General features: G+C 44.9%; 2 protein-coding genes across 2 annotated transcripts; both read left to right on the top strand.

The window, feature by feature from the left end:
- Positions 1-1,156: 1,156 nt before the first annotated feature.
- On the top strand, positions 1,157-2,356 carry LOC108130974 (cilia- and flagella-associated protein 161). The gene is made up of 4 exons (XM_017249664.3): positions 1,157-1,352; positions 1,410-1,928; positions 1,983-2,081; positions 2,137-2,356. Exons 1-4 carry the CDS (start codon positions 1,287-1,289, stop codon positions 2,302-2,304), a joined length of 852 nt encoding a protein of 283 aa, XP_017105153.2. The 5' UTR covers positions 1,157-1,286; the 3' UTR covers positions 2,305-2,356.
- Positions 2,357-10,977: 8,621 nt separating this feature from the next.
- slou (homeodomain transcription factor slouch) lies at positions 10,978-18,965 on the top strand. The gene is made up of 4 exons (XM_017249785.3): positions 10,978-12,558; positions 12,967-13,237; positions 18,007-18,287; positions 18,386-18,965. Exons 1-4 carry the CDS (start codon positions 11,305-11,307, stop codon positions 18,599-18,601), a joined length of 2,022 nt encoding a protein of 673 aa, XP_017105274.2. The 5' UTR covers positions 10,978-11,304; the 3' UTR covers positions 18,602-18,965.

The following is an 18,965-nucleotide window of genomic DNA, read 5'->3' as shown; positions in this document are numbered from 1 at the left end:
GGGCTTACTGGAATTAGTCAAATGGTGTGGTCGATTCTTAAGGCTCTGATATAACTACAAATCCAGATGTCGCTTTTGTAAAAGGATATGTAAAAAGAAGCCCTAAGGATAAATGTAATGTAGGATAAATGTAAATGTAACTAAATAACTAAATAAAATAAAAGATTTAGTAGTTTTTAGTAAGAAGTACAAGAGAAATTTTTATGTATTAAGCTTGGAAAAAATGGTTCACAATTAATAAATAACAACTTCTTTAAAATAAATTTAATTCGTTGTATATTATTTTAAATAAAAATGGTTAAAATTGTGATTTTGAAAAGATATTTATATATTTAATAATTAGGAGTATATAATTAGCCGTTTATAATATGTTTAAGAACAATAAGGTGAAAGTGATAAAAGTTTAAGAAACTAATACAATCCACAGACAATACCAATGATTAAGCATCTAATTATCCTGTCTGTTTATAACTTGGCTACACCACTCAAAAGAATCCCAAACATTTCACAAATCCAACGTCTATTGCCACTATTCAGAATATTCAACAGGAGGACTGACAAATAATCTAATTAGACGCCAGAGCGATGAGTTTCCGCTGTCAAAAGATGAATGCGAGTGATTTCGGAGCCCCAAAGACTCTGATGGAAACGAGATACGATAGGGTGGCGAGATGGGGGCGACATCGTGTCAAGATGTCAAAAGGGAAAGGTAATAAATTGCTGGCAGGCAGCTGGCGGAAAAGTGCTCCAGAGATTTTTAGGAGGCCTATGTGGAAGAAGCCTCGTGCACTTTCAATTTCCGCAGCGACATTTTTCAATATGACCGGGAATTCCTCGGAGAGCGACTGACGACATGCGCACTCGCGGCTTGTCTCAAGATGTAATTAGTTGGATACTTCATTAACCACAGCCGACAATCAACAAATGAGTAATTAACTTGCGCCAGGGACTCCGTGCCTCGACGGCCTCGTGTGCAGTTAATATTTCATAATTGAGCAATTTATTTTCGCCTCTTTGACAGGATCAAAGATGTAGCCGAAGCCAAAGCGCCACATGCAAATTTTATGCTCGGTTAGTTGTCGGTGGGTTTTACATATAGGGCTTTGTGTGTGGCTCACAGGTCTGAGAGCTATCTTTGATCTTTTTTCAGACAGAAAGCGAATACACGAAGTAGAAGTATGTGATTACCAACCTGTCACAAAAAAATCGATGAAAACTACCAAAAAAACAAAAAATTTTCATTCTTTAATAAACTTACACAAGTAAACAGAGGTTACTACATATTTATGATGGCAATTTACGGACCCGGAGTTAAAGTGGGCAACTGGTTTGAAACAGCCCTGTCGGAGGAGGTGGATATTTAAAAATATATATGCCATTCATTCAAATTTGTCCTTTTACTTTTAAAGTTCCGCATAGCAGACACTAAGAAGCTCCGGGAAAGTGGAAACTTGCTTTTGGACAGGACTCGAGCAATCTATGATCGTTTTTACCAGGAGCAGGTTCTGGGGCCCCCACAAGAGGTACTGGCCTTCGGTGTGGTGGTCCAATTGAAGCCAGTACGTATAAATGTCTGTCGGGAGGAGACCAAGGACATGAACCTTGCCCTGTCGGTGGTGATCACCCAGGAGGGAGTAATCCGCCGTTTTAAAACAATTAATGAGCTTTGCGATCTGAGCGTTGCTCCCAGCCCCCATCCGGCGATTCGCAGTAGCTTCCGCATTGTTAGTCCGGACGACGAGAATCGTTCCGGACAATATCTGACCTACGGGGAGAAGTTCCGGCTGCAGGCCATGGATCCGGTGGACGAGCCCATGTATATATGGAGCGGGCCTAAACGGCTGAATCTCACGCTTCCCCTCGAAAAGCCATTCTTTACCATGAACAGAGGCGAGTTGACCTTGCCACTTGGCTTGGTATCTCACAAGGTAGGACATAAGCCTTATATCTTTATATATCTAATATGGATTGCGCCTCTTTAGAACCTTGGTCCTTCGGCTATCCCCAATTTCTACACTCATTTCTATTGTGCCCACCAGGATCCAGACAAGCGATTCGAAAATGAGGGAAAAACTATAAAAGTATGTGAGCTATGGCATAATTTTTGAAAGAATAATTTTAAAACTCTTTTGACAGGAAAATGATCCTCTAATAATCGTCCATGCCGTCACAAACCGCAATCTGGCCGTGGAAAATACGCTGGCCAACACCTTGTTCGGCCCAGAATTTCAGGTTTCGGTGGAGACATACAAGAACGTCTTCAAGCGAGAGACCTGGAAGAACCAATGGAAGTTCAGCTACTGATATCCATACCTCGTGTTTGTGTATAATTATATTTCGTATGTTTTGATTTGAATATAGCTGGTCCCTGTACCTGCTGTTGCATCCAAACGATCTACTCAGATGTGTATTTGAGTGGCTGTCGCTAGTTCGTCGGTCTGTTTGGCCATGTCAAAATATCACATGAGGAGCGTTGGGGAGTCGTCGTAAATTCGGTTTCATAGTCGAGCAATGCCAGGCATCCCGGGTGGAAATTTATGCCTCCGCAGTGGCTCCCCTCGGTAGAATTTCGGTCGGTCAACGAGGCGTGTGAGTGATTTGTTGGGGGGACTGCTTTGGGGAAAGGAAATGTCAGAAGTTGCGCCATTTTATGCTTGTGATAAATTAATTAAAATTAGACAATAACTACAACGGGAAGCAGGCTAATGAGCTGGAGACGATCGACAAGGGCAACCAGATCTGCGGGAACATGTCAGCGCAACAAATTTCAATTAGTTCACGCTTCACTTACGCGACAGTCATAAAAAGAAAGTGCCGCCCCCAGACGGTGCAGCACATGGCGGCCACACACTATAATTAATACGAACAACTAAATTTGACTGTAAAACGCTGATTGTGAGTTTAATTGGGCGCAGGGTCGCCACCCAGAGGAACTTTAGGGGCAGACCGCTGGGAATATTGCAAAGTAAAGAGCTGCAAATGAAGCCAGAGGTCCTCTCCCCGGACCCAACGAGTTATTTTCGGCCCGTCGCTCCGATTACATGTTTTCTGTCATAGATTAGCCGCGGCCCGCCTTCAGGAAAGATTTCACACTCGCCCAACTTCGGTTCGGTTCCTTTTTCTTCTTTTTTCCGAGCATCTGTTGCAGCCGGGAGTCTCTGGTTTCTCCGAGTGTGACAAAGTGCCTCGGATTCGGAGGGAGGAACATTTTCAGTTTCTGGGCGTCTGCCCTCGGCTAAACTGCACATTACTTATGCAAGATGATTTACTGAGACGCGTGACAGATTTACAAGTTGCATTTACTGCATTAATTTATCATAAATATTGTACGATAGTCTGGCATGCGAGTGGGTCCCCTAAGCTTGGCCAATCAATGGCCATCATTTTCACACCTTCCGCTGGCTTGTCACAATGAGGAAACAATTACCGAAAAGCACATGCCGGCATTTCCTGTCTAATTGCACTTGATGTGTATTTATAAAACTTTATTCATTTGCAACACATTTTCGCTGTTTTTTGTCCGTCTGGTATGGTATGGGTTGGTAATGATTATGAGGCGTTGACACAAATACGGCATGCAGGCGACTCGTGTGCAACCAAAAGTCGCCCGTCCTGGTTGTGGCAAAAATAATTTACACATCTAATTAAGATACTGTTGAATATAATGCTTTTATGACTCTTTAATGCATTCTCTAAATATTACATGAATTTCAATTTAAATTACAAAAATTAGACAAATAAGTACATAATTCTATCTGTTCCGCACGTACTCGAGTCAATATCTTATTCAAATCCGATTGCCTGGCATCAACGGCCAACTGAGCACACTCAAAACACAATAAAAAAGTAAAAGTACTTCAGATATATTGCATTATAAAACAAAGCATCATTTTGCTTTTTCAACGACAACGACAAGAAAAGAAACATGGGCCCGTGTATTTTCGGGCTTGGCATGTTGTATTTTTATGTCCCATGAAATTAATTTACGATTACGACAATTTAAATTTTTAAAATCACACTAAAAATATGCTAACAACTCGGTAGCCGAAAGTGTTAAAAAGCCATAGGAAGCGGCCACAAATGCGGCCTGGGATTTATATTCCAAAAGGGGGGAGCGAGGCCTCCCACTCCATTGTTTTGCTGTTCAATATCGAAGTGTTGACTTGAGTTTATGTTTCATATTTTGTCTGAAGTCATTTAATTTCTATAAACAGACAGGGCCAGTCAAGTTCGGAATCCAGGGGTTGCTGCTCCAGATGATGATGTGGCACTGACGTTTATGTGGCATCTTCGGAGGCGGAACTCGTTCACGGCTTATTTGGTGACTCTTTCTGATGTCGTGGCTGCTGGCAAACAACATGTTTTAAGTGGCTGTTACTTTATGAGCTTATTAAGAGGAAGTGGTTGCTGCTTCCAGGTTTTATTGGTCCAAAAAACCGACCCATAAATCCTCAATAGACACGGCTAGTGAAAGAAATTCAGGTGTGGCTAGTGGCAGGAGCTAACACTTGAAGTTATATCTTTATTTTTCTGGTCATGCATCAAAACTATCCGCACAATCAAAGGCCTAATCAGGCATGCAAGTTCCACTTGCCCAAATTCTTCCATTTCGGAGATCCGGCCACTGTCTGATTTGAAAATTATTTATTTATGGCAATCAGCAACGGAGAACGAATGGGCATTGTGTTACATTACTCTTAATACAGCCCGTCAAATAAACAAATCATGGTGTTAAGGCAAATGATGGATTGACATCAGCCAAGTTCATGTGTGTTTGTTTGTGCACTCAACCAATAGTCAGTAGCCAGCAAGCCAAACATGGCCATTGCCGAAAATCCGAGGTCCTGGCCATGTGGCAACAATGGGTAATGGGAGTTACGAACAGTGGGCATAGCTGGATTTTAAGATAAAAGATGTTTGAAATTTTATAAACTCTAAAGACTGTATGATATTGTAGCATAAACTTACAGAATCTTAAAAAATAATTATTAAAAACTATTCAAGCAAATCATTTGATTCGAATTTTCGCGCGACTCCACGGTTTTTCTCCTCGAATTTTGCAGTAGCAGCATTGGCAACATTTTGTGGCATGAGCTGGTTGTTTGTTCTTCTTTTGTTGCCGCAGTGGCTTTAAAATGTGCCCCCCCTTTCGGAGAATTTTTTTGTTGCAGCGCACTTTTTTATTTTCAACACTTTTTGTGCGACCTGACTTGGCACAGAAAGAAACAAAGCGAGTACGAGCGAGAGGAAAAACACGAAAACATTCATAAAATATGTATTATGCAATCTAAGCTCGTGTGAGCGTTGCTAAATATTTTATTCACATGTATTGTCCCCCACACACACACACACACACATGAACAGTCGCAGGAGGCAGCCAAACATCTGTATGCGAATTGCTGTATTGTGTAGTTTATGATTTTGTTTTGCCACTGAATATATTCATAATCATTAATATCACGGACACAAAAGCAAATATCGAAATTAACAAATTCCTTTGTGTCAAAAATATTCCACGCCTCACCGAAGACAAATGGCCAATGGATAAAGCGTCTGGCCAAAAAATCCGAAATAATAAAAACATTAAATACTGTTTTAAATCACATGTGCCGTTTAACACATTGAGCCGGGAATTTGCTTTCCATTTTTAATGCCCTTTCTGTCCGACTGCGCATAAATTTCAACTTAAATTGCGCGCGCAGCCCAAAAACCGAAAAAACCAGAGGCTGCTGGGATGGTGGACCCCTTTCCCCCATATGTTCTAAAAGGGGGATCGCCGCCCACTTAACGCCACTGCCGTCCTGGGTGGCTCTCTGTGGTTCCTCAAGTAATAAGACGTTGCCAATTAGCGTCTTTGTGTGCGTGTGGATTTAGTGGCCGATACGCCCAGTTTATTTTGATTTGCCTAAGCAGCCAAATTCAGATTTTAATTTCTGTATTTCGAAACTATTAAATTATGGCCAAAATGTCGTTGCCGTTGCTCTTTGATCTGGGTGCCAAAAGTCTTTGTGAGCTAAAGATCCAACGAGAGGTCTTTCGGGGTGCATACATATATTTTTATTACTGGCCTACCGACCACTCGCTTATTCTTTGTTCTGTTTATTTTTTCGGCCTGACGGGGCGAGTTTACGGCCTTTTAATGAGAATTATGTGACTTTAATTTATGTCTCAATTTTGCGCATATTAAAATCTTTATTTTGTGGTGCGTTTGTGGTCAGATTGCCAAGGTGGATGAATTTTATGGCTATAGGTGGTAACCATCTTTAAACAAATAATCCATGAAATAAACTTCCTTTAGATATCCCTATCTGATTCAAAATTTAAGCAATATCTACTTCAATTACTTTTGTAATTGGTCGAGTAAATGACAAAAGTCAGAGCAAAAGGCAATTGTTGCTGCTAATGACTGCAGCTTTGAAACTATTTAAATGGCCTCCACGCCAAGTGTCTCATGCGGGCATATTGTCCTGCCTGTAGAATAAATATCCTGCCATCTAGCAGGGCAACAAGAGATGCTCGAAAACACGACCCTGCTCCAAATGCAATAGCCTCCCCCTGCTCCGGTATGTATCTCCCCAGCGCCCCGCGGTGTCATACACATACATACTCGTACAGGAGAATCCACAGCGAGTACACCAGACTTAATATCTAAAGCAATTTACAGTTATGAAAATAAGAGACATATCCGCAAAACGACAAGCACAGTGCGCCACCGCAACAACAAAGGCAGCACCAGGACCAGGACCAGGACCAGGACCAGCATCAGCATCAGCACCACCAACACCAGCAACAAAAACAACAACAAGGATCAAGGGAAAAAGGACGAAGCGAGAAACTTCTGCTAACGAAGTAAGTACCCTGGAGGACACTTAAGCGTGCGACCCGACCCAGCCCAACTGGCGACGAGCATCATAATGTCGCCAACATTTTTCGAAATTACACACAAATGACAAAATAAAAGGTGCAAAAAGTCTGCAAAAGGACCAAAACGAAAAGCCACTTTTGAAGGGGAAGTCCTCGCGGAAGGACCTCGCTCCCTCTCGCTCGTCGAGTGACTTCCGTTTGGCGGCCATGTTGAAAACATTCGAGTGCAGCTCTCGAGAGTTGAGTGACTTCTGCAATAGATCTTCACTAATTGGTCTGCAGAATGGAGGCGTGGCTTGTTTTTGGCTTTCTGTAAGTATGAGAGAAGCTATTTCCTCCAATGCGAGTGCGCAGGGAGCGAAAAACATGGGAGAGCGAGAGAGAAATAAGAAAGTGGGTGGCTGGGCTGGCTTTTATGGGGTTTGAGTGGGTGGTGGGGTTCTGGAATAGCTACGCTAAGTTGCGGCTGCTAAAATGAGGGTTAAATCGCGTGCATAATTTAGCAGTTCATTTCATTCATTTGAGTGCAAGTGCTCCGAGATGTGCGCTTCCTAAATGCCACTTCCACTTCCACTTCCGATTTCGATTCCGCTTCCGCTCTTTGTCTCTCTTGCTCTACCTGTCTCTCTCTAAAGGGAGAGTGCGCGGCAAATATCTACTGCCGTTTACCGCTACAATGACAAGCATTTATGGCAATTAACACTTTAGCTGTTTATATGCTGATGCCGCTGCTCTAGGACACTTAATCGTGTCGGCCATTAGAGGAACCAAACACAAAACGCTGAGCCCCCCAGAAAAGAAACCATCCGATTCCAAATCACGTTCACGCTTACCAAAATTTTAGAATTTTTTTCCGGCTTCCGTTTAGACCATTTTCGTTTCCGCTTTTGCGTTTAGAGCAAATTCAATATCGTGCATAATTAATTTGCAATTAGCACGTTTCTGTTTTTGTTTTCATTTCGCCAACTTCGCGCCACTCGCCCTGGCATGGAAATTTTCTAATTACCTGCACAAGCTGAATGCAAACTAGTTTCCTGCCCCATCCGCTTTTCATCCGGGGAACGGCCGATTGCCCGCCGGCATTTCAACAGCAGTCCGGCAGTGAAGCTGCCTGCCCACGTGGCACGTCCATTGGCAATACGGATTCCCAAGCCGATGATGATGATGGCCTGCGAAATGGGTTGGCATATGAAATGAGCTGCAAATTGATGGAGGAATTAGCGCAGCATATTTAATTTGTACTCGCAGAAGCAACAAAAACATCACCAGAACCTGGCCAACTGGATTGGGCCATGTTTGCTAAGTGGGCAGGTGAAAGATGTGGTGCTTGCGCTAATGGGCTTTTAGGTGCCCATTTTTAATGCAGACTAGTCACACATTCGATTAGGTATTGAATGGCTAAAATATACATATAGGAAATTTAATCTAAGATTCTAAAAAACTGCAATAAAGTCGTATCATATTGCTGCGAATTCCAATAAATAAATGACCGAAATCCAAATCCAAATAAATTAACAACTGAAATAATTAGTTGATGGCCAAATTAGATTGGATTAGATTATATAACAGCTGGCTACCGCCTGCCGCCCCCACAGCCCCGCTCTGGCTGGCTGACTAATTTATGTATTAACTTTGAACGCTCATTAGTTTAATTAGTCAAACAAATTAACGTGGGGCTTACGGCAAGTAGAGTGCAAACAACAAAATGGCCGAATAAACAGTACGAGTGGGGAAGTGGGATGAAGGTGGGATGAACGTAGGGAAGGGCCTCGGAATGGAGGCCACCCCCCTCGCACTTCATTAAATATACAAATACAAGGGATAAAGGGTACCCTGTTGGTTTAGGGTACAGTCGAATTAACGGGAGTGTTATAGGTAGGTAGATCGGAAATTATTTAATTATGGCATAATTATGCAGATGACCGAGCAGTTGCGATTTTAATTGCATTTCTCGCGAGGTCAGCGGCTTCTATCTGATTATCGATTTTCCCTCCCCCGCTCCCCAGCCTATTTTAGCTTATTTATTTATTTTTTATTTGCCTTTTAATTAGTTGTAAATCTTGCGAAGCCTGCTGAAAGCCAAGGGGGGCTGGGGAGTAGCGGATGAGCAAAGGAAGCTGCCGCCATTGCATGCACTATTTATTTTAACAAGAGCTGCTCATTTAATACTTATTTTCACTAATTAAATGGAAGAGTAAGTACATCAGCCAGAAAGGGAGAGGCAGAGGACCAGACAGAGAGGGAGCGAGCGGCGCACATGCGACAGCAGCAATTTTCCGCTTTTCCGCAGCGCAAAAAGTTTGATGTCTGTGTAAACAGCGGCTTTTGTGTGCAGGCGAGTGTGTTTCTGTGTGTGTGGGTCTGGCGAACTGCCAATTTGCGTGGCCCACTCAAACACTTACACACATATCGCACAGCCATTCACAGACACCCATACACACACACACAACTCACACCCAACAGCGAAAAGCCGTGGCTATGTACATACTAACGTATTCCGTATACGTCGGCTGTTTGAGCGCACTTAAATAATGAATAATGACGAGACAAGCAATTAAAATAATTTGCGGTTTTACCGTGCGTATGCGCATCATTTAATTTTGCATGTAAAAGAGTTAAGCACTTATTACACAGCGAGAAATCAAGTATACGCAGGGGTGTCCTTCGTCTGGATTGGAATAAATGCGAATAAGCCTTTTTCTAGGTGCACTTGGGCCCGGTTAAGCCCTACCATCAATGGACCAATTAAAACGAGTGCTGGTGGCGAGCATCTTAAAGCTAATTAAAACGAAAAACGGCATAACAAGCTGCTCATTAAGAATCCCGATCCCCTGGTTAATTATAGAAAGACGAAGGTGAGAGCGAGAGAGAGAGACAAAACCCATAAGATGTAGACAAGGACGAAGACAAAGTCGAAGAAGGAAGCACCAATATCCTAGATCCTAGCCCCACACACCCACTGCGTCTGCCGTCGAAGTTCATTAAGCAGCATCCGGCGTCCACTTAACGATGTCACTTATACGCCCCATTGTCCGCAGCCCAAAGCCCCCGGGAAGAGTAGCCTATCAGCCACCCAAACCCTCGGCCACCCAGCCACCCCCCTTAAAGGCCACTGCTGCGATGCGTATAAACCGCAAATTGGATGCGATATTAAATCGTCTGTGCCAAAGCGCATATAAAATTTTGTTCAATTTAAAGGAATTTTGTGTCGGGGCAGGCGCAGAAAAGAGAGAGAGACAGGGGAAAGGCCAGAAAAGGAGAGAGCAGACAGCCGAGAGCGAGAAAGTGGCTGTGGGTGAAGAGTGCGGCAATAAACTTTTGAGTTTTACATAGAAAGTGTCAAGGATGCAAGCCACAATGGATGATTTTCACCTTTTTCGCCAGCCACACAAATAAATAAACCAACTAATTAGCAACATAATTAGGAGAGCGAAAATATTAAAAAATTCAATTATGCTGAAGAAAATCTGGCAGAACGCTGCCGCAAAGCATTCATGCATAAGTGACTAAGAACAAACCAGGCATGCCAGCCCAGTCAAAAAATATCTCACAGAAATAAAAATAAAAATAAAATTGGTCGAGGGGGAGACGTGCAAACCAAGCAGAAAGCAGCCGAGCGTCGAAACAAACAAATTTTGCGCTAAATAATTTGACAATTACTCACATCCTTGTGGCAGGTAGGCTGCCTTGTCGCCATTCCACACCGCCGGGTGGCTATTACAGTTGAGTGAAGAACTATGTAAAACAGGACTCCTCCGAGGCCGCAGGACTCCACTCCACTCTCTCTCTCGCTTGTTCTTTCCGTCCCTGTCAATCTCTTTGTGTATCCTTTCTCTGGTCCAGCTGCTGTGGCTTAGACTTGCAACAGACCATTACATTTGCTAACGAGTGGAAGGCAAATTAAATCATTAGATGCTAGTAGAGATTAGTGCTCCGGCGGGAAGGAGCCAAACCACTCAAGAGGAGCGAAAGAGCCACTCAACGACTGTGGGCGTGGAGAGAGAGAATCACTCAACCAGCCACCACCACCACCATCCTGACTGCCACCACTGCTACCCGAAATAGCATCAAAATCAGAGGCAGTGGCAGCAGCAGCAGAAGCAGATTTGTCTGCCTCCCATTTAGCAGTTGACTTGCCACAGGCACACACATCTGTTGGATTATCGGCTACGGAGTCGAAATCGAATCGAAAGCGGACCAACCCTCATTACGCTTCTGGCTCTTGAGCATGTGAGTCGTCGCGCGCGCGGATTACGCTCAGGATCGCATCGAATCAGCCACAGCAGCAGCAGGATATTGGCAGATACGCGCCGCCAACAGTGGACAGTCGATTGGCTGCCATCAAGGTGACAGGACACACACAGCGCAGTGCTCAGTGCCCAGTGCAGTGAACTCCCAGTGACCCCGTCGAGTGAACCCCAGTGAATTGAATAACCAAATATGGTCATGCTGCAATCGCCGGCGCAAAAGGCCAGCGACAGTGCCGCCGCCCAGCCCACCGCCGTCGGTGGCCTAATGAGTCCCAACTCTAATCCCGACTCGCCCAAGTCGAACACCTCGCCGGAAGTGGACACGGCGGCACCGGTTGGCAATGCTGGTGCCGGTGGTTCCACTCCGCCGGCGGCCAAAATACCCAAGTTCATAATAAGCACAAATAGCTCAGCAGTAGCTGGAAAACAAGAGCAGGAGCTACGTTTCTCCCTGGAGCGGCTTAAGCAGATGAGCAGTGAACAGCTCAGCAGGTTGAGTCCGTCGCAGGAAGATTCCCCCGACAAAGACAAGCCGAATCTCAATAACAACAGTAGTTTGACCAACCACAACAACACCAATCCGCGTCTTTCGCAATCGCCGCCCACATCTGCAGGATCCGCAAGCTTTAGTTCCCCGGCTCAGCAGCGAAAACTTTTGGAATTGAATGCCGTGCGGCACTTGGCCCGTCCGGAGCCACTGCAGCATCCACATGCGGCACTGCTGCAGCAACATCCGCACCTGCTGCAGAACCCACAGTTTTTGGCGGCAGCAGCCGCTCAGCAACACTTGCACCACCACCAGCATCAGCAGCACCATCATCCGCACCACCAGCATCCGCATCCACATCAGCATCCCCATCCGCATTCGCATCCGCTTCCACACCCACATCCTCATCAGGGTGTTGGAGTGTTCCATTTAAGGGCGCCCAGTAGTAGCACCACCAGCACCACCTCGCCACCATCGCCCGCCACTTCGCCTCTGTCGCCGCCGACATCCCCGGCTACGCATTCCGAGCAGCAGCTGAGCTCCCCCGTTGCACCCTCGAATCCGCCACATTCTTCGCAGGCAGCCCCGCCGCCGGACATGGATCTGGAGCGGATCAAGCTGGTGGCTGCAGTGGCAGCCCGCACCACACAGGCTCAAGCCCAAGCTCAAACGCAGGCTCCCAGTACTTCCGCCGCATCAGCCGCCTCAGCGTCCACTTCCACTTCCGCTTCGAACTCCAGTAACTCCATCTCCAACTCCGGATCGCCCAGTGGCCGGGATCTGAGCGACTACGGTTTCCGAATACAGCTTGGCGGGCTTGCGGCAGCGGCGGCTGCTGCGGCCGCCACTTCGAGGCAGATTGCGGCTGCTAATTATGCGCGGAGCGACACCAGCGAGGAGTTGAATGTTGATGGAAATGATGAGGACAGCAATGATGGGTCCCACAGCACACCGTCGGTGAGTGATAGGATTTTGTGGGTAATTGTTGGCGAAATGAATAGATTTAAAATATTCCAATGACTTTAGAGCTTTTTTAACTTAAATCTTAAATCCTAAATCTTAACTCAACATGTGAGGAGTATGTTGGTCCCATACCTTGTTAATAGTTTCCCAATTTGTTTCGAAAGTTCCACAAAAACTTAGTAAAATGTATATTTTTGAGATTCCTTTATTCAATTATTATAACAAAATTTTTTGCTTAAACCTATTTTTCATTACTTTATCTCGCCTTAGTATGCTATTCATACCAATCCGTATACATAATTATTTATTTTTAAATAGTTTTCATAAAAATTGAGGGTAGAATATTAACTGATGACTTTCAAAATCCTTAAGACTTATATTTTTCATAAAATCCTTCCATAGGTCTGCCCAGTTGATCTGACTCGATCGGTGAACACGGCTGCCACAACAAATGGAAATTCTGCCTCAACAAGTGCTTCCAGCGATCGAGAGGCGGCCACAAAGCGACTGGCATTCTCCGTGGAAAACATCCTGGACCCAAACAAGTTTACGGGAAACAAATTGCCCTCGTCAGCAGGCCCAGGTCCCTTTGGCCATCCGAGGCAGTGGAGCTACGAGCGGGATGAGGAGATGCACGAGCGTCTGGATGACGATCAAAGCGAGGATATGTCTGGTGAGAAATCATTTTCGTCGAGCCTTTGAAATTGACTTCAGACTAAATGAATCTGTGTGATTGTTGGGCATCTGATTTGATTGAAATCGATGGGAATTCATGACACGCCAACTAACCACGTTCCCCTGGGCGTCTCAACTGAACAGAAGTACACACACGTAAATGGGGGAGGAAAAAGAAGAGCACCTGCAAACAGTCTCCTGGCCCCATCCCATCCTACTGGCTTGTTCCTTTTTTTTCCAAGGGATATCAAGTGGGTGGCGGCCCATGTTATATTTATACGGCTGCTTGTATCGTTTTTAGGTATGTTTTGATTTTGAATTTGCTCTTTCTGTTTCTGCCACCCACATCAAACCACCTCGAGCCGGATTCTGCCATTTTGAAGTCACTGGGATTTCTGTGTTGCCAGCTTTCAGGCGCAAGTCACGTTCACATGACTGTGTGGGTGGTAGAGTGCTTTGTTGATTTGGGGGAGTGTGTGCGTGTGTGTGTATTTATGTTAGCCATGAAAGCATTTATATTTTGGGTATATTCAAGGCAAACAAATGCGCAAATGCCAAAGAAACCAAAAAAGGATCTCTGGATTGTGAGGCAGGCACTGCCGATGCCGATGCACTTCTTTTTTTCCATTTTCGTTTTTCGAAACGTAAACTTGTTTAGACCAAAAAGCTGCACTCATATCCAATAAGGATTTTCAATAGAATTGCTTTTAATTGATTGATTGATGTTTTAATTGGGGAAAAGCCATTTCCAACCAGCAAAGCTACAATTTCTTTTTATTTTCGAGCTCTAATTTTTTTTTCCTCTCTTCCTACTGTTTGTCTTGCTGCGGATCAGGTTTTTGTTTTCCAACGATTTTTTCAATACCTCTGCTACCTTTTTTTCTTTTTCGTTGGTTGGCTAAAATTTTGCTGAAAATTAATTGATTTTCATGCTTGGCTCGTTGCAAAGAAATTGCTCAAATAAAAATTTGCAAATTTGATTGAAGTTGTTGTGGGCGGCATAATGGGGTGGCAGGGCTTCGCTAAGCCGCTGCCAAAGCGCCAAAACAGGAAAAAGGAAATAAACGCTCTTCAGGGGTCTGGGGTTGATGGAGCTTAAGTTTAAGTTGGAAAATTTGAAGCAGCGGTTTGTTTGAACACTGCTCATGATCTGATTATAAACGAGTTGACTTAATTGCTAAATGAGAATGAGAATATCATTCGCTATTCCTTGTCTTGAATTGTTGGGCTTCCCCAACCATAACTCCCAATATGTTCTGCTCTATCGCTATAACGGGCGATCTCTAGAAGTCCTTCAGTTCCTATGACATAAAGGACCTTTTTGTTTTTCAATCTCAAGCTCTGCAGTCTCAAAAATAATTTGAAAAATCTTCTCATATTTGCTATGTGTCAACATTGGCCAGGAAAGCTATTTAGCCAATTAATTTATCCACTTTAAACTGCCATTCTCTCGCCTTTTCTGGCTCAATTCGTTATGTAGGAAATTATAAACACGGAAAATGGCATTTTCCACCAACAACAAAAATTCCAAACAAAATTTCCAACAAAAGTACCAACAACAGCAGAATCATTATCAACGACACATTATCGGCCATTGCTGGTTGTCGGCTTTGGTGTTTGCGCATTTGTGTTTGTGTTAATAAAACACAATTAACTTCATCAATGGCGGGCGAGGGCCCTGGACATAACTGCTAATAAAAGCGGCTCAATGGCCGCGCCAACGACCCACCGCTCGGTTGAGGGTCGGCTGGAAGGGGGATGGTGGGGCGCTCGAGTGGTTGCAAACATTCGAATGGTGAAGGCTGCACAGACAGTCGGGGGAAACTTCGCCACGATAATGATGTTGGAAATAATTATGTTGCTGGCGTTGCTGTTGCTGGAAGTTTATTGTCGGCGCAAGTTTACAGCAACCCCTGGGCTGGATACACAGACAGATAGACAGCCACGCAGCCAGACAAAGACATCGGTGTGCCTGTGTGTGTCGGCATCACGCATACGCACTGTTTGCGGGCCGGCATTCAACGATTGTTGGTTGGTGTTGCTGTAGTCATTAATTAGCAAGGTACTTAATTACCGCACATTCATTAGGCGCTTCAATGGCGCCGTCACGCACACACTCACAGCAAGACAGAGAGCACCCGCCACCCCCCTGTGATTTTATGACCCATTGTGGGAGGAGGTGTTAATGCTGCTGCTGGTATCGCTTCGGTTTAGATTGGCGTAATTATGCAGCCCTTTGTCATTGCGACTAATTAGATTTTATGGCACCGCTCGCCGCCACCGTCCGTATTGGCTTTCGAGAGCCTGACAAGTGCAGTCGGTTAATAATTCATAAATATCACGCATACGCCATGTCGGCCTGCAATTCTCCAAGGCGCCATTCGTTGCGTTTTAGGCGCAGCAATTTGCATTTCATTTAAATTGCAAAACAAACTCATCGCACAAGACTAACAACACAAAACTAGGCACACACACAGAGCCGCATACTGTCTGCATAATCCAGATAGCCAGGCCCCAGAAGTCATATGAAAAAACATGCGATAACTATGTTGCGGATGTGTGAGTGGTACTGGCTGGGGGGAGCTCGTCCGTGGGGTGGGGGTGGCCAACATTTAAATGTGGGCGGAACGGCGGAAATGGAGCTGCCAGAACAACCCCCGAAAGCCGAAATGTAAAATGGCTGCGAGAAACTTTTATTCTTTTTCAGGACTCAGTTTGGTGCGCTCTCTTTCTCTCTCGCTCATGACGTTCCACTCAAGAATGTGAGTGGGTGTGAGTGCTCCGGGGAGTCCTGGCAGTGTGCTTGTTTGCGTGTCTGCTCCATTTTGCCCCTCTTTGCACTTTGTCTGTAAAGTTAAGTTAAGCGACAATTTCAAAAGCCGGAGCTCGGCCCGTTTTTACGAGTATATCCCTCCATCAGCAACTCATTTATTATTTTATGAAAATGGCAAAATGAGACGACAAATGCTCCCCGGGGTCGCATTGGCCAGGCGGATGCGATTACAATGATTGCCGGCGCACAAAGAACTTCAAATTTATAAGCCATTTCGGGCCAGAATCGCTTTTTAAGGGTATATACATGTGGGGGTCTACATTATGCGCCAGTTTGTGGTAATTAACACTCGGATTTCATAACTAAGTTTAAATTGTATGCTGTAATTTCAGCTTCCTTTTCAGAATGGCATGGCGCACTTCATACGGGTCCTTGTCTTTCCCTGTCTATCCCTTTCATCCTTTTCATCCACTTTGCCGCCGTCATATCATCAAAATTGCTTATGAAGTGCTTTTTCCATAATTATAATTAACAGCAGCCATTTTGTTAATGGCAGACCCCTGTCATATATGAAGTTTGCTTTTAATGATGATCGAGCTTATGGCTCAGACTCTGTTCGATATAAATAACAATAACTAACTTTAGTCTGACCCTGCAGATTAGACTGAGCAAATATTCTTAATCCTTTTAAGTTTAATTAAACGCTGCTCACACAGGCGAGGCAAATATTGTTGTCGGGATTTTGCTGTCCAGCTACCCGCTCTCGGACATCCCTCATACGCCACGTTGCACTTTGCAGTTGAATAGCCGGCGTAATTAGGCACCCACACCCTCGGCTAGACTGCGGTTGCAACGCTTATTAACCAGTTGCGGTCCCCAGTCCGATAGCCAGTCCCCCATCGCATAGCCTTTTCGCCTTTGTTTGACAGCGCATTAAGTCCCGGCCGAAAAGCCCGTTTGATTTGAGCCCCCTCTGGGGCTGGTAATTCAATTGACTCAAACCAATAGTGGTCAGGGCCAGTCGTCGACTCGAATCGGTCAGATATCGACGGGCCGGGCGGCTGGTGGATGGTGGGCATCTAATGTGCCATTAATGCATATCAAAGTGGCTGCAAACACTCCACAGCCCATTACCAGCGATAATGGGACTGCCCTTTCCGCGGTCGTCGCGAAATTCGTTAAATATTAAATGAAGCGTTCACGTTAATTTTCGGTTTAATTGGCGCCCAGTCTGTGGTGCACTTTCAGGCGCATCTGCTATGCAGCAGCCTCCGCTGGCGCCCCACTTTCCCCCTTCTAATTTCATGCAAACACGGCCAATCATGTTGGCCAATTACCAGGACTAGCAAAGGCATCCTTGTCGGAGGGTTGACACTTTTCGACCCTTTTTCGCCTGGCTGGATCGATTTGGCGGAATTGAAAGGGGTTTGCCGCCAAGTCGCTTTTCACCCGCAGCGAAATTTGTTAACAAGCCAAGTTTTAAAGTTTTTATAATGGCTTATTATGCGCCAGTTGGCAGTCACTCTGTCATGGCATCCGGCTATCGATTACGGCCACGTTTCCTTGCGTAATATGACGCAATCAACGTGCCAAAAATAATTGCCGTAATTGGCGGCAGTCATAACCGGTAACTTGTAAGTGGTAACCGATATGCGGGACTAGGACTTGGCCAAGGCATAGTCCGAGTAGCCAGAAATGGCCAACTGGTGAACTTTGATTGTCGCATCGAGACAATCAATGCTGCTAGACAGTCCCCACCCACTCGGTGGGGTCGCCGACTGCTCACATGTGCGCCAACATGTGCCCAAAAATTCCAATTAATCCAACAATGATGCGGTAGCCGAGGTGATTGATTTCCGTTTGGCCGTAGGCCATTGACGTTCCCACTACCGGTTGTCTGTTGTTTGTGATGGATGACCCGCTCGCTCCTGTTGACTTATGCAAAGCCAAAAATAACCATCCCTCTGTCTCTTCCAATTTTTTTCCATTAACAGCCCAGGATCTGAACGACATGGATCAGGACGACATGGACGATGGCAGTGATATCGACGATCCCAGCAGTGAAACGGATTCCAAAAAGGGCGGCAGTCGCAATGGAGATGGAAAATCCCAGAGTGGCGGAGGAGGCGGTGGTGGTTCGAAGCCCCGAAGAGCCCGAACCGCTTTCACCTACGAGCAGTTGGTTTCTCTAGAAAACAAGTTCAAGACCACGAGATATCTAAGCGTTTGCGAGCGGCTGAATCTAGCCCTCAGCTTGAGTCTGACGGAAACACAGGTTAGTTATAAAAAACTATTCCTTAGTTCCTTGCTAAAATATTCTATTCCTTCCTGATAACTTTATTAAAACCACTTTATTTATTATTTTTTGTTCAGGTTAAGATCTGGTTCCAAAACCGACGCACCAAATGGAAGAAACAAAACCCAGGCATGGATGTGAATAGCCCCACCATTCCTCCACCTACGGGAGGATCCTTTGGCCCAGGGGCTTATGCCAGCAGCCTTTTGTATCCCCATGCCGTGCCGTATCCTCCCTACGGACCCTACTTCCATCCCCTGGGCGCCCATCACCTCAGCCATTCGCACTCATAAAATTGCAAGATGCAACAGCGATTGTTGCAACTCTTCGAAAAACGAGGGAAGCCGGAAGCAGGAGCCACTGAAGCTGCATCCGGAAGTGGTTGCCAATCAATGGTTGCCAAGGATAAACTGTAAATTTGAAACTGCTTTAAGTGTTTAGTATTCAGAGTTTTGTGTTATTAACTACGATTACATTACTTGCTGTACATAGTTCTTGTATAAAAAATATCTTATACGCTAGTGCTTAGAACCTTGAATGCCATATCTAGAATTTAATTATACAACTACTTGTAGCGTTTAAGTGGCAAGCAAAATCAAAAAGAGCAAACCAAAAATTGCATAAATGTCAAGTGAAAAATAAACATTTTGAAAACTA

The sequence above is a fragment of the Drosophila bipectinata genome, chromosome 3R, assembly GCF_030179905.1.
Source record: "Drosophila bipectinata strain 14024-0381.07 chromosome 3R, DbipHiC1v2, whole genome shotgun sequence".
NCBI classification, from domain to species: domain Eukaryota; kingdom Metazoa; phylum Arthropoda; class Insecta; order Diptera; family Drosophilidae; genus Drosophila; species Drosophila bipectinata.
Note: the sequence above shows the minus strand (reverse complement) of the source record. Positions and strands in the feature narration are given on the sequence as shown.